The sequence below is a fragment of the Balaenoptera acutorostrata genome, chromosome 8, assembly GCF_949987535.1.
Source record: "Balaenoptera acutorostrata chromosome 8, mBalAcu1.1, whole genome shotgun sequence".
NCBI classification, from domain to species: Eukaryota; Metazoa; Chordata; class Mammalia; order Artiodactyla; family Balaenopteridae; genus Balaenoptera; species Balaenoptera acutorostrata.
The window spans coordinates 33,872,003-33,888,321 of NC_080071.1; the positions used below are offsets into that span (position 1 = coordinate 33,872,003).

Consider the following 16,319-nt stretch of genomic DNA (forward strand, 5'->3'; position numbering starts at 1 on the left):
TTCAAATTGGCTACCTCTTTTAGTCTGTCAGTTCTCTTTTGTGAAATTGAATAGTATTTGTGCGGCGGCTCACAGCAGCGGCTAGCTTTTATGCTGTGTGCTTCGTCCTTAGCTGCCTGTTGCTAAAATGCACGAATGTTCCAGAGTGACTTCCATGTTGTTGTTTTGTTGTAAGGTTTGTGGAGCTAGACTGCCCCAGGATGCCTTCGAAATGTTTATCTGCTGAGGCTGACTTTAGTGCACGTAGGTAAAAGGCAACTCTACAGAGGATCTTTATTATACAGTAGTCATCTGAGTGTGTATTGCTTATTCCAGTAAAGTTCACCCAGGTTCAGAGTGGGAACTTGAAAATCTTCATAACCAAAAACAAATTTTTTTAAGTAACAGTTGTGTGGAACTGACACAGTCACTATTTTCCAGCCTCCCCCCACCCCCCAGAAAAAGCATTAGTTACTTTGCAGTTTCTTTTCTTATCTTCTGTGAAGCAATAAGGCAGGTCTTGCCAAAGCCTTTCTTTAGCGGCATAGCGCATGTTCATGGAATGCTCCACTGTCTTCTAAATCCTTTGGCTGCAGCCCGCATGGATGGGGTGGTAGGGTGTTATCTCTGTGTGGGTGAGAATGTGCCCGGGGTTCGCTTTGCAGTGATGGACGTGGCGCTACAGGAAAAGCTCAGAGCTCAGAGTTCAGGAGACACGAGGGTCAGTTCTCAGCTTCATCCCTTTGTAGCTGTCCCTTAAGTTCTCCGTGGGTCAATTTCCCCAACAGAAAATGGGGATTGTGGTCACACCATCTACCCCTGGGGATTATTGGTGGGTCCAGAGTATTGAAGGCGTCCTGTAAGCCATACAGCGTTGTAAGCATTCTTATCAGAAAACCGTTCTAATTGTTTCCTGAAATCCAGCTACTACGTGTGACTCCAGAATTCAAAACATCCTGCAGTCATCCTGTAAGGATCATACCATTCAACTTTGGGGATGAGCATATGGCAAAGCCCAGCCTGGTAAAGAACTGCAGCAAGTGCTGGGCACTATGTCCCGTGTCTTAAGCTTCTTAGGAAATAGCACATGAGTCCACACTCCTCAAAGAAAGACACCCTGTACTAGAGGGCAAATATTTCTCAGCAGTCTTCTCCTCCACCCCGCACACCAAGGGTAGGGTAGGAACATCTCTATTACTGTGTTGGTTTAATCATTCTATGATCAAAGTAAAAACATTCTTTGCTCACTTATTAGTATGGAGAATTAAACATATTTCCCTGATTTCTCAAAAGAAAACTTGTTGTCCAGAAATGAAAGATTTAGCAAATAGGTAAAGGACCTTCCAGATCACTTAGGCAGAAATACAGACCAAGGGGTGGCTAAGCCAACCATCTGACTGTAAAATATACATGTGCACAGAGGCGTAGAAGTCAGAGTTTCCTAAAGAGTTGACTGAGCTTTAGAACTTTTGATTGTTAAAGTTAACTAAACAGAACAAACAAGAACAGCAAAAATATCTGTCAAGGAGGATGAAAGCTGTTTTATCTGGGTTTTTAGATCTTGGTGTGTCTCATCCATAACCTGGGAAGGAAGTCAAGATCGTATTCAGTGGATGTTAAGCGAGTTCCCCTTCCCTGTTTCTGTACTTCGTGCCCACAGCAGTGGATTCTGACATGCCTGTCAGTGAGGAGAGAGGTTCTTCACATCCTGCTCTGAGAAAGTCCACTTTTGATTGGAAGCAACTGTAAAGCTAAGATAGCAGTTCAGCTGCAACAGTGGAAACCTAAGGTAGCCAAGGCTTAAGCAAGATAAGTCTATTCCTTTCTCACTTAAATGTCCAAGTATGGAAGCTCTGCCCCAGAAAGCAGTCAGGGCTCCAGCCTTCTCCTGTCTTGCCATTTCACCATCCACATGGTCCAAGATGTGGACCACCCCCACCCCCATTTCAGCTAGAGGGAAGGGAAAAGGAAAAACGTGAAGACCTGCTTCTTCCATGTAAGGATGTGACCTGGAATCGCACTCACCCCTTGGCTCACATTTTATTGGCCAGAAGAAACTTAGTCCCATGAAAAGAAAGTTAGAATATGTAGTCCTTATTTTGGGTATACATGTGTCCCACTCAAAATTAGGGGGTTCTATCACTATGAAAGAAAAGGAGAGAAAGGATACTGAAAGAATACTGTTTGTTAGTTCTCTGCTCCAGCAGTGATCAATTTTACTTCATTTGATAAATCATACCATGAGAAAGTGGGATTTTACAGTTGCCCTTCCATGAGTTAGGTGTTACTGAAAAATGAACTGGAATTTCAAAAAGATTTGATTATGTTCTTTAAACCCGGCTTAGACCACCTGGCACTTGTTGCCAACTTTCCAACCTTTTCTCCCCATAAACTAGCCCACCCCTGCCCCCATACCACCACCACTTACAGCTCCCACTAGTGGCTGGTGTTATTACTGCATTCCTGGGGAAGGATGTGTCTGTTTCCCTTTTCAGGTTCATGTCCGTGCAGCTTCCCAGTCAGTCATCATGCTCACCAAGGTTGGCAGCCTTTGTGGGGCTGGTAGGCTGTATCCCCTGAGGCAGCCCCTGCCAGGGGCAGAAGTCACCAGGGTAGTCGGGAACACAGATGTCTTTTCTTGGTGGCAACACTGCACAGTCACAGTGAACTACCATGCCAACCCTAAGTGTTTTTATTTTGAACCTCTTCACCCTCGAGGTATGAAATGAGGATTAGAGAATTTGTTGCGTATTGGTTTTCAGGATTTATGCGTATGAACAAAAGAGAATTCACACTCTGATCCTTATGCCAAAAAAAAAAAAAAAAAAAAGCAGACATTCTTTCCTTTGGGGGGAACATAAAGGAATATTCAAAAAAATGTTTGAATAAAGCCCTTTGTAGCTTTCTACGGCATACATGAATATTTATAACATTTAGGAAGTAGACTAGCAGTGGATCAGAGGATAATATGCTGGCCGGCTGCCACTACCCCAGGCTGCATGAAGCATGCTGATAGCGGTGCTGCTGTGTTAGGAGGTTGGTTCTATTTCAGACACACCCATATTTTAGGTGGATTTATTTATGAATATTATTTTAAGACAGTCATTTTATTTGGAAAGAGAAGCCTAAGGCAAACTTCTATACTTCTGGAAACATTAATAGAAGCTAATTCATAAAGGAAGAGAAATGTTTTGAACCCTTATATTTTTGTATCACTGATCATGCCGTTACATTATTAGCAACAATTTGTCTTCTATCATCAATAACATTATTACAAGAGTCACGGTGAGAGCACTGGACTTATATCAAGCTATGGAAAAAAGAATCTCCAAATAAAAATCTTTCTTTAGGTGTTCAAATCCACCCAATTCCCAGACCTTTCCAACACAATAGAAATCTACCAAAGGACTTTGAAAGTTTACTTCTTTATATAGAATACATGAACTGGGCTGAATGCAGATTTTCCAAAGGGTACGTTTTTTTCAAAACAATTAAATATGTGTAGAGTGTCTAGGCAAAGAATTTTGCTAGGAAATATAAAGAAATCCAAAAAGTAGTCCTTGGCTTTAGGAGATTATATGCAGTTAAGAAAATAAAACATAAATACATGAAGTATTAAAAATCAATAAAGGGATAAACTAGTTCAAAACAGTAATAAAAGAGATGTCACAATAGAGAAAAGACAGTCTCTACAGCAAGTTGTGTTCGGAAAGCGGGGCAGCCGTGTATAAATCAATGAAGTTAGAACACTCCCTCACACCATACAGAAAAATAAATTCAAAATGGCTTAAAGACTTAAATATAAGGCATGACACCATAAAATTCCTAGAAGAGGACATAGGCAAAACATTCTCTGACATAAATCGTAGCAATATTTTCTTTGGTCAGTCTCCCAAGGCAATAGAAAAAGCAAAAATAAACAAATGGGACATAAACTTATAACCTTTTGTCCAGCAAAGGAAACCATAAACAAAATGAAAAGACAACTTATGGAATGGGAGAAAATACTCGTAAACCATGCGACTGACAAGAACTTAATTTCCAAAATATACAAACCACTCATACAACTCAATAACCAAACAACAACCTGATCAAAAAATGGGCAGAAGACCTAAATAGACGTTTCTCCAAGAAAGACATACAGATGGCTAACAAGCACATGAAAAGATGCTCAACATTGCTAATTATTAGAGAAATGCAAATCAAAACTACAGTGAGGTACCACCTCACCCCAGTCAGAATGGCCATCATTAAAAAGTCTACAAATAAATGCTGAAGAGGGTGTGGAGAAGAGGGAACCCTCCTATACTGTTGGCGGGAATGTAAATTTGTACAACCACTATGGAGAACAGTATGGAGGTTCCTTAAAAAACTAAAAATAGAGCTACCATATGATCCAGCAATCCCACTTCTGGGCATACATCCAGAAAAGATGAACACTCTAATTAGAAGAGATACACGCACCCCAGTGTTCATAGCAGCACTATTTACAATAGTGAAAACATGGAAGCAACCTAAATGTCCACTGACAGATAAATGGATAAAGCAGATGTGGTATATATAGATATATAAAATATTATATATCTATATAGATATATAGATATATATAAAATAGAATATTACTCAGCCATAAAAAAGAATAAATTAATGCCATTTGCAGCAACATGGATGGACCTAGAGATTATCATACTAAGTGAAGTAAGCCAGACAAAGACAAATACCATATGATATCACTTATATGTGGAATCTAAAAAAATGATACAAATGAACTTATTTACAAAACAGAAACAGACTCACAGACATAGAAAACAAACTTATGGTTACCAGTGGGGAAGCAGGGTGGGGGAAGGGATAAATTAGGAGTTTGGGATTAACAGATGCACACTACTGTATATAAAAAAGATAACAAAGATTTACTGTATAGCACAGGGAACTATATTCAATATCTTGTAATAAACTATAGTTGAAAAGAAAAAAGAATATATTTACATCTATATGCATAACCGAATCACTTTGCTGTACACCTGAAACAAACTCAATATTGTAAATCAACTATACTTCAATTAAAAAAAACACAAAAAGATGTGAAAAAGCAAAACGCAAGGAGAGGTAACTTCCTGTATCAGAGGAAAATAAAACCATGTTAAATACAATATAATATAATCAAAGCCAGACTTGTTACCCTGAGTACCCATCCAGCCTCATCTCACACTTCATCTACTCTGTATTCAGTCCAAGTTGGTGAGACCAACCTTCTTTCTTTTCCTTTCTGCCTCAGGGCCTTTGCACTAGCTGTTACCTCTGCCTGAAATTGTCTTCCTTCAGTCTTCACCCGTCTGACACTTTCACATCATTCAGGTCTCAGCTCATGTGTCCCTCCTCCAAGTGGTCTTCCCTGACCATCCTTCAAATATTCTTCTACCATCTACACCTTGCCAGACAGCTGGATCTCAACAGATAACCTTGCTCTGACAGCTGGTTTCACATTCTAAGATGATCTTTATTGCCTCTTCATTGCCTGTCTTCTCCACTAGAATGTAAATGTCCTAGACCAAGTATCTTATCCGTTTGGTTTCTCTAGCACCTAAAAAGGTGTCTGGCATATCATAAGTATGCAAGAAATACTTGAGTAAAAGTATTTGCTGAGTAAAAGAATAACCCAATTATATTCCGGTGTTGGACTTAGTGAGATAGGACAGTACACTAAAGCCTTTATAAAGGAATTTATGTAACAAAGATTTAATCCAAAAGCATTTTCTATTTTATTAGAAAATCTGATTAAGCAGAATGTCCCAAGCATTTTATATTACCGATACCTTATGCAAAATGGCTCCCTTAGCTTTCTGTTCCTCACTGGACACTATTCTGTCCACCCTCCTCCCTGTCGTGCTAATTGTGTCAGTCCTTCAGTGTCCTTCCCTGCGTCCAAAGATGCGCAATATTCTGCAAGTGCCTGCACAGACACCTGAGCTGCCATGTCCCCATGGCCATCGTATGTACAATATACCATGAGCATCATGCCTGTTACATGCTTGTATCTGTATGTCAGTCACCTCTTGGATATTAAATATCCATAGGACAGGACAGGGGCCGGGGTTATTCCTCAGGGACACATACGGTGAAGACTGGCTCAGCTCCTGGGCCATTTTATCGTTCATCTCTGGTCCTCACCTTGCATTTAATTCCACTCGGTTGCTGTCATGGGCACCGTCTTCGCAGGTGAGAGACAGATATATTTCTAGATATACATGTGGAAAAAAATTCTTGTCCCAAATATATGAGTGTCTGAGTGAAATAACCAGAATGGTGTGAATGTGGTTTTACACATGGTACGCAAGGAGTAGTTGACTGAGATCCTAGATTTGATAGGCATATGGACGGGAGCAGAGTCCAATGAGTAGGGGCAGAAAGAAGAAAAGAAAAAGCAATTTACAAACATTAAGAACAAGGAGGGCAAAGATCTCAAGGGGCAACAGAAGAAAAGACAAAAACCTCTGAGGGCTGGCGTTTAGAAGACGCCCTGACATCTGGGAGCACCTTCTCAAGGGACTTGGAGCAGAGCGAGAGCGTGGCCTAAGAAGAGGAAAGCTGGTCTGGCAGCTGGCTGTGCGTAGGAGGTTGGGAGAGGAACAGTGCGCGGTGGTATTGCCTGGAGGGCCTGCTGGCCTGAACTTGAAAAACAGACGTAAAAGTCCACTCCTCTTCAGGGACAGGAGAGCTTAGACGGGGCACAAGAGTCTGTACAGAGCTGGCCAGAAAAGCCAGAGACGGCTGGGGAGGCCTGGTGGGTCATCGACCATCTGGATAGGAGTGAAGGTGTAAGGTGGCCAGCCTGCCCCTGAGGGGAGGGTGCCACAGAAGGTAAATGGGGAGGCCGGGGCCCCGAGGACCCCATCTGAGAAGAGCCCCCTCTGACCCCTCATTGGATTCAAGGAGAAGGAATTACTGGCGTCTGAGCTTGAGGGGGATTTGCGTTTGGGACCACAGCCTCAGGGCCTCTCTACTGGGCCAGGCTCAAATGCGTACAGCTGGCCACTCCCTCCCTGGACAGCACCTCTGTGCTGGTCACTCTGCAACTCAGGCCCCAGGCAGGACATCTGCTTCTGAGTCGCTCTGTTTTCAGCTTGATAAAGAAATAAATACCTGACACAGTGTCATTGGGCATGCGCTGTCTACGCCTTCATCCAGATCAGACTCTCACATTGGTCAGCTGCCCCGGTGAGCGGCCGAATAGGACAGGCCCAACGCCTGGGAAGTTTTCTTAAAATGGTGGTTCTTGTTAAGAATCGTTCACCAGGTTGTATGCGAGTTCTTTGGACTCCTCTTGCAAATTTTCTGGAAGTTTGAAATTACTTCCAAATAAATACATAAACACTGAAGAAACAAAAAGAAGAAGAAATAAATACCTGAGAGTAGTTACAGAAGCCTTCTCTTGCTACCTTATTTTTCCTTTCTGAGCTTCCCCGTATGAGTTCACGTCCAGAGGGAGAATCATCAGCTTTCAGTTGGGTCCACCTCTCAGCCCTGTAGATGAAAAACTGTATGAACATATTAATTCTTGCAAATAAGCTCTGAAAACCTGTACTTAGAATTAGTCCCAAGGAAAGTGGTGGCTGTGGGAAATTTGGAATGTGGATTCCCAAGGGGAAGCCTGGCATTCTGACTGTGGACCGCTTTCTTGGCTAGCATCCTCCAGGGCAGGCTGACGAGCAGACCCTAAGGTGGGGCTTCCCAGCAGGGGGTGGGGCTGTATCAGAGTCAGGTCAGGTGTGAAGAGGGGCTCACACTGCCCACCTGCACTGATTCAGGTGCCTTCTAAAGGAACACGTTCCCCTCACCTTGCCCCTGAATTACATATCACTGTTTTAACAAGCCAGTTACTAATAGGAGTGTGTCATGACCTCAGGTTTGCTAGGATGGGAAAAAAAAAAAAAGATGAGAAGCTCTGCTTTGGAGTGATCAGGTATTTTCCCACTGGCCTGGCATGGTAGGAAAGTTGCCTGGCCTGCTCCAGGCAGGCCAACCTGCTCTGGCAGCGCCACAAAGCCTAGGGTATAACTTTTGGCTTCATCCCTGCTGTGGCAGTTGGATAATAAAGCCTATGTCTTTTAACCTTAGTTTCTGCCAACCTTCACTGGGAACAGCAATGAATAAACAGTCTTCTGCTGTCAGAAATGACATGTGAGGCTTAAGCCTGCAGAAGAATAGAAAGACTAACTGGATGGCTTTTAGTGGAGATAAATGCAAAATCCTCCACTTTGGTCCAAGAAACCACCTGCACATCTATAGAGAAGGAAGCTCAGTGAAGGGGGCTGAGAGGTTTCATTCACTATAAGTTCAGATGTCAGCAGTGTGGCTCTTTTTAAATCGTGGACTTCGACGTGTAGCATCATCTAGATCAAGGAAGGAAAATCGTGTTTCTCCTGCACTCTATGATTTGCTTAGTGTAGGGCACCGCGCTAGAGACCATCCACAAGAGACCTGAAACTTATGAGAAACTGTTGAAGAAAGTGGGAAAATTTAGGCTGAACCAGAAAAGACTCGGGGGTGAAGAGATGTCCGTGATAGCTGTCTTCAAGTATTTGAAGAACTGTCCCATTAAAGCGGAACTAAACACATGTGTTCTGGCTCCAGAGCTCAGAACTAGGATTAGTGGGGTGAAAAGCAAAGGGGGATAGGGAGGGAGGGAGGGTGGGAGGGAGGCGCAAGAGGGAGGGGATATGGGGACACAGGTATACATATAGCTGATTCACTTTGTTGTACAGCAGCAACTAACACAACATTGTAAAGCAATTATACTGCAATAACGATGTGAAAAAAAAAAAAAAAGAAAAGGGACTTGGACTCAAAATGATAAAGAAACGTCCAGTAGTCATACATGTCTAAAACTGCAAGGGGCTGTCCTTGGAGGTGATGAGCTCCTTGTTGCTGATGCCTTTAAACAGTGGGGAGCCAGTATTTGTAGGCAGGCTTTGATGGCCTTAGGCCCCTGGAGACAAATGAAGAAGGGGCCTTCTGAAGTCTCCTTCTGCAGCCCCAGGAAAGCACCTTGTAGCTGTTAGCAGCGTATTAAATATCGCATGTGTCAGTGGGTGCAAAAGAGGGTGGGGTTAGAAAAATCAAGTTAACCCTTCTTTGGCCTCGTGAAAGCATTCTGTAACTGCACTGACCGGCAGTGCTAGCGGAGTCCGGGTGCTGTTACGGAGGGTTTACAGATTACATTATTGTGCAGCCGCCTCAAAGGGAAAGAATGGGCCTCATTGCAAAGCGAGATTTGGATCGCAAAGTTAAACTGAAGTTATCTTTGAGTACAATTAAAAGGGATACGTCAAAATTAAAACCACTGTTAAAATTAATCAAAGATTTAGAAAGGTAGAATGAACTCCAGAGCTGGAAATTACTGATTGAAACAATTGTTCTCACGTTTTAAACTGCATAATGAGCTAAAAATTATGAAGCCTCAGAGTATAGCTGTAACGAGCAGTCCAAAACCAAAGTCAGAAGGAAATGTTTTAGCTTTCAGAACTAAAAAGCAGAACAATTACTCCCTACAAAATGGTATAGGAAGAGGTTTCTGACCCCTGCTAATTGTTTTATTATTCTTTGGAGGGGCATACTGGCAGCATTTCCCAGGGTTTTCAGTAATTACACTCCATTCAATATCTGAAGAATTACAATAATTCTACACGGAATATACTTGTGCCCTTCAGATGCAAAGCCTTTGGAGAAGTGAAAAAACAACTTAAAGTAAATTAGCAGGAAAATTATCGTAGTTACTGTTTATTTCAGGGCTCCATATATCAGAGGCTAATTATACATTGTATGTTACATTTTCTTGGAGGTATTTGTAATATATTTCTCATGCTGATCAACGGACGTGCTGGTTTGCAGGAACCTTTATGAAAGTGAAGTTCTAACTTTTCCAAGTGCCTCTTTGTGTATGAGAAATTACCCAGTGCAGACAGATGTCACTTCACGCATGCCAGAGGCCTCAGAGCAGTAGTATTTAGTGAGGTATTATGAATGTTCACCTGTATATATTTGTAAAGTTCCAACTCTTCTATGAAAAAATTTCCCTGCCAAATAAGTTTTTTTGTTTTTTTGTTTTTTTTAACACTACATCAGTTCTCTCAGAGCCATTTTCTATATTTTGGCAAGCCAAGGTTCCAGGAGAGAAAAAAGCAAGGACTGGAATTAAATAGCCACTCAGAGATTAGAAAGTCTCTTTTCCTGGCTGGAGCCTTACCGATTTTCTGCTAGTGTTAGAATTAAACCACCATCTCTGCAGGACTGCCCTGAGAGCAAAAGTGTCCTGAGATGTTACACAGAGACTGGGGGTCCCCGTGTCCTGAGATGTTACACGGTTACCCTTAAAATACCACGAGCAAGAAATGTACGTAGTGGCTCAGAAACAGTGCTTCAGCCTCACTGATATTTTTCCTTAGGTTTCTTGTCCTTCATTTCTTTCCTTCTTTCTTTTTTTGTTTTTAACTAAGTTGAGTGCAGTTCGAAGTTTCCTTGTAAGTTTTTATGGCAACCAAAACTTAGAAATTGAGATCGCTTAATGACAAAATTAACAAAGGTTAAATAAATTATGATCCATCCACGTGACTGAATACCTGCTTATTTAAAAAGGATTTTAAAATGCAAATGGCATGGAAAAGAGTCATAATGCCATTTGAAAAGATTCAGATCAAAACAAACATATGTATGTTATGACTTCCATTTTTTGAAAAACATGCTTATGTATTTTTTAAAGTATTAGAAGGAAATGTACCAAAATATAACTGAAGTTACTGTTTGAAACGATATTCTAAAATATGCATGTGTTAGTGTTATAATCAGGAAGGATGAAGAAGGAAGGAGGGAGGGAATCACATAATTAAGGTGAACATTAAAACACACACTTTTGCTGGAAGATGAGAAAGGTTAATAATGCATAGTGTATAGGAAAAATGTGGTGATAGAATATCTATGATTGTTCCGTCAATATCATCAAACACCTCATTATTGAGTCCTGTTTACTGTGAGGAACTTGACAAGCTAACCATTCTCCAGATCTAGAATAGTTACAAATTCTCTTGCAAATTCACAGTGACCTCAAGAAAGGATGGTAAAAACTAGTCCTGAGGAGTAAGGTCCATTCTCAGGAACGACAGCCTGCTTTTTATGTCTTGAGGAACAAGCAATTAGACAAGAGTTATGCCACTAGTATTCCTCACCTGGCAAATACCTTGTATGTGTGGGAGGGGGGCATGCGGGGGTGGGTGCCTCTTTCAAGTGATTAAACAGGTTATATGTCAACCAGTTGCCTCCAGATAATCCACATCTCAGAACCTGCTGTTTCTCGTGGTCCCAGGTATTGCTGAAATAAATAATGGTTTGTTTTCTTTTTTGGATTCTACACTAAGTTTACCTGCATTTCAGTTTTTCTTTTTATTCTTTTTAGCGCATGATTGCAAACACTGCCAGAACGGTGAGATACTGCAGGAGCCAACCCTTCAGTAAGTTAATGCTGCTGCAATATGGATCTTGGTGGCTAAGTCCTTTTCAATGAGGCTACTGAGACATTCTAGAAGTCTGGACAATATTTGATGGTGTCAGAGACACTTTGGACCATGAATCCCATGGGATAGGGGCCTTGCATTTAAAGTAACCATAAGAATATTATTTTATGAATGAACTTAGAGAATTCATCTGCTCTTTCCAGAATGGATAGACAACTAAGGCATGATTGCCAACAAATCCTGCCTCTAACCAACTCTCTTTATGACTCACTGCTTCATGTTGAGAAACTCACATCAACTCGTAATGACTCATTCTGTCGTTTATAAACTGGGAAAGATAGTATTGATTGTCTCTTGGGGTGTTGCGAGAAGGCATTAATGTCTATAAGCACATTTGTAAAAGGTCCCATAGCAGGAATTCATATTATATTTCTAGTATTTCTAGGTGAATTAAGGTGCTTTTCTTAAATCTGTACAAAAACTGGTATAATACAATGCTTTAATGTAAAACCGTCACTAATAATAAATAGCAAGTTTAAACTGTTGGGAGTTAAGTTGCATCATCGCAGCAAATCACCCTGCCAAGCCAGTGCTACTGTCTCCTCCAGACTGGGACTTTGGGTAGGGGCTGGAGCTTTGGCTCCCTCCAGCTGGTCTGGGAGTGAGAAGGTAGCCCCTGTAAAGTTCTGTGCTAATAACGTCATTGTATGAGTCAGTGAAGACATTGGGCTCATTAGCTTAACATGATAATTTGACATGGACATGACTGCGAGGCTACCAGTACCATCCCCTCCAATAAACCTAGTGCTCAGAGACTAAAAGCTTCTTGTTTTAGTCATCAGAGCTATCTTTGCTCTTCCTAGCACAGGACTGGCCCAAAGCGAGGGTCTGCTAACACAGGATGCCAGAACTGCTGAACATTCATTTTTTAATGCCCGGAGGGGAAAATCTAGGAAAAATAGTCTTGACTTGAGGAGCAATATCTTTAAAAAATTGATTCAAATGATTATGCCTCCTCTTCCTTCCAAAAGGTGCAGCCTTGCACCTCATCAACCGATTTTATGTGGATTCTGCCAGAATTAAAGTCTCTCCTATCTCTTCATCTAGTGATTTACTATATGTATAAAGACACGATCATAAGGCAGTTATACAAGTGAGTATGAGAATATATAAGTGATGCCAGTCTACACAACAAAGGTTTATAACCTAGAATCCATGGCCCTTCAGGGGGTTCTAGGAAATTCCTGAAATTAAACACAAATTCTGTGTGCCTAAGAGGGTTCAAAGCCTTGAGAAGGTTCTCCATGAGGTCCAAGAACCAGAGAAGAACCCAGATAGAATATATTTTGTTCTATAAACTTCTTTGGAAGTAAATCCTACATTCTCCTATATCTCCTAGAGACATGGGGGGAAATTTTATGTATATAAATCTCCACTGCATTTGTTGAAGTTATCAGTAACTGCTGGTAAACAACAGCTGCTTAGCTCTGAAGTCAAAAAATCTATAGATAAAGCTATAAGAATAGATTCATAAACATTGTGGGAATATGTACAATGTAATTACAGTATATTGTAAATGTAGAGTACACTGCCAGTGACAAGCGAGGAAATTAAACACTGTGGTATTATTTATATGTGATAATTATACTGATGAGTTTCTTCTTAGAGCAAGTGGGGGGCTTTGTATCTTTTCTCTGCTTTTCTGTGTTCAGACCTGCAGCACTCCCCTTCGCCCCTCATGCAGATGGCATTCTAATTGTCTTTGGGAGTGGTGTGTGGATCTAAAGAGAACAGATGGACTGCGGAAGGCAGTGTGCTATGGCGGAGAGAACACTGGTCCAGAGTCCAGGCTGGCTTGGCCACTCCCAGTGTCCCACACCTGGGATCCACGGGGCAGAGGCCACCCATGGACCATGGCCAAGCTGTTGGATCTAAACGGAGCTTTTTTTCCCTTTTATTGTGAAATAATGTCACCATTCAAAAATGGAAGAATTCCCAGGGAAGAAATCCAGATTTCTCACTTCTCTAGAAAAATAGGAAGATCCGGCAACTCAGGGTGCAGATTCCCACATGGCATCAGCGTGCAAGAGCTGAGTAGTCACTTCTGAAGGGAACTGTGTTTCCAGTTCACCACTGTCAAATGGCCTTCCTCATTCATGTCTATTCCCTGTGTAGGGATCTGAGCATTTGATTCTTCTTTCAGCCTAGTTTTAGGGAAATTGGTTAACTTCAGATAGCTCTGCTGCTCGAGTGCTTTGGGGAGTGGATGAGAATAGAATGGTAATTGGGATTTCGGAACACATCGCATCAGAGAATTGAAGGTCTGGCAGAAGTCATGCCTTCAGCCCGAGTTGATTTTTCTTTTTTTTTTCTGAGTATGGACAGTCTCTAAGAACACACAATCTATGCAATAATGCTGTATATTGTATGCGAGTAATGAGGGGAGTCGGACTTACTAGTCTCGCTTGCTTCAGTTCAGCCCAGGTGTTAAGTGCTTTTGTTAGGAGCTAATGAAAACTATGTCTTTTTGCCATTAGTCCTCACTTGGATCAAAGGAAGCAGAGATCAGAGTGTGAGACACAGGTGGGATGGCAAGGGCAAACAATTTTAATGTATAACCAGGGCTGTCAGGTGATGCTTTCGCTTTTATTTGCTGCCTTTTTTTTTTTTTTTTTTTTTTTTACAATATGTAATGCAAAGGAAAATTATCAAAATATATGATTCCAGGGAAGAATAGGGTGGGAGGGAGGAGATGGAACATCCAAGTAGAAACATTTCAATGAATATAGCGTGTTGAAAGGTCTTGATGGAACCCAGGAATTCATGATAAAGGTAAAAGTTAGAGTAAATAAAGCTGTATCGTATATGCATATATTATGCAATGCTAATCCTGCTCTTTTCTCTTTCAACAGATCCTGATGCAGCTCAGGCTAATAAGAACCATCAGGATGTCCGGAGTTATGTACGACAATTAAATGTGATTGACAACCAGAGAACTTTATCACAGATGTCACACAGATTAGAGCCTCGTCGACCATAGACATTTAAAGTGCTCAGAACAACGGTTTGCCTCCAGTCCACAATCTTTCAAAAATGCCATTTATGCTAGTACTGACTGTATTGTCACTAGAGAATTCTATAAAACAAGCAAAAACCCATCCTGAGACATCTCAGTACTGCATTCAGCTTACCAGCGTCATGACAAAAGAAGAAATTCTTTGACTTGCATACAGCTTGCACACCACTAGCTTAGGAATCCCCCGTTTGTAGTCACCGTATTTTATTTCCAGTTGTGCCATCTTCTTTGCTGAAACATAAAATAAGACCAACATGAAGAGTATGGTAGAAATATCATTGTCAAGAGAAGTATCAAGCTCCTGATATTTTTTTCTAGGAGTGTTTACAGGATGAGATGTGCTACAAATGGTATTTATTTGGCTGCATCACTGGTGGTATAGTTTCATAATTTCTAACTCAACATTTTGATTTGAGCATGGGGTTTTTGGAAGGTGTTGAGGAATCCATGTAACTCCAAATTAGAGGCTATATTCTTCCATCTTCATAGTCTTACCTCTGAAGGAATTGTACCTGACCACGTTACTATAAAACATTCTGGCTGTTTATGTAATTTAGGGAGGACTGGTCTGTAATTTCTGAATGACATATAGAATAATATTTATGTTTACAATGTAACTTTTTTAAACTTACAAATCAGGAGTACATATATAAGAATTCCACTGAGAAACTCCAAGGTTCTTAAAATTGCTAGCGTTAAGATTAAAAAAAAAAATGACATTTCAAAAGAGCACAATATTCAGAAAACATTTTTCAAAATTATTTTCTGGGGCATTAAAAAAAACTTTACTATTGGCTAATTATTGTTACTGATTAAAAAAACCCACATATTTTCTGGACTTAAATGTTATTACAGATATCTTAATTTTCAGCAATTGTTTTGCACTTTCAAATAGATTGTAAATAGTTCATTCAATCAATGGTATAGAGTTATTTATTTGCTACATGATAGATATTGTGCCAAATAATTACTTTTTATTTATTTTATTTAGTATGTAATTTTGGAGTACATTTTTTCCTGTTTTCACAATTAGGCTACATTTAATGTGTAGGAATTGTATGTATGTATATCTTCTGTAAATAACAGCTACTATCTTCATTAAATATAATTGTGACAAGAAAAGGTGTGTTGTTCTCAATTCCTATAATATGGGAGAGATAACCATTTGGCATGATGGGATCTTGGATTTCTTTTAATTGAAATAAAATTCACATATTCTAAAAGTCACCTTTTTAAAGTGTACAATTTGGTGGTTTTTAATATATTCATAAGATTGTTCAACCATCATCACTATATAATTCCAGAATGTTCTCCGTATCCCTTAAATAAACCCCATACCCATTAGCAGCCACTCCTCATTTTCATCTCCCACCAGTCCTTGGAAACCATTAATCTGCTTTCTGTCTCTGTGGATTTACCTATTCCGGACATTTTGTTTAAATGGAATCATATAATATGGAGCCTTTTGTGTCTGGTTTCTTTCACTTAGCAAAATGTTTTCAAGGTCCATCCACATTGTAGCAGGTATCAGTACTCCATTCCTTTTTATGGCTGAATAATATTCCATGATATGGATATAAAACATGTTGTTTGCCCATTTATCAATTAATGGACATTTGGGTGGTTGCCACTTTTCAGCTATTAGGAATACTGCTGCTACGAAGAGGCACTAGATTTTAGAGTTGCCTGTTATGGGTCCTACACAATTTCTCAGTGATTTAAGCGATTGGCAAACTATTTGATGAAAAATTTTCCAA

At 40.5% G+C, this 16,319-nt stretch overlaps 1 protein-coding gene across 6 annotated transcripts in view; it reads left to right on the top strand.

Annotated features, from left to right (window-relative positions):
- The window catches only part of RAPGEF4 (Rap guanine nucleotide exchange factor 4), a 311,598-nt gene extending 295,809 nt beyond the window's left edge, over positions 1-15,789 (top strand). For all 6 annotated transcript variants that reach the window (XM_057551327.1, XM_057551325.1, XM_057551326.1 and 3 more), the window contains 2 exons: positions 11,429-11,483; positions 14,399-15,789. In XM_057551327.1, coding sequence (XP_057407310.1) covers positions 11,429-11,483; positions 14,399-14,526 — 183 coding nt within the window. In that variant the 3' untranslated portion in view covers positions 14,527-15,789. The remainder of the gene's footprint in view (positions 1-11,428; positions 11,484-14,398) is intronic.
- The last annotated feature ends 530 nt before the right edge of the window (positions 15,790-16,319 follow it).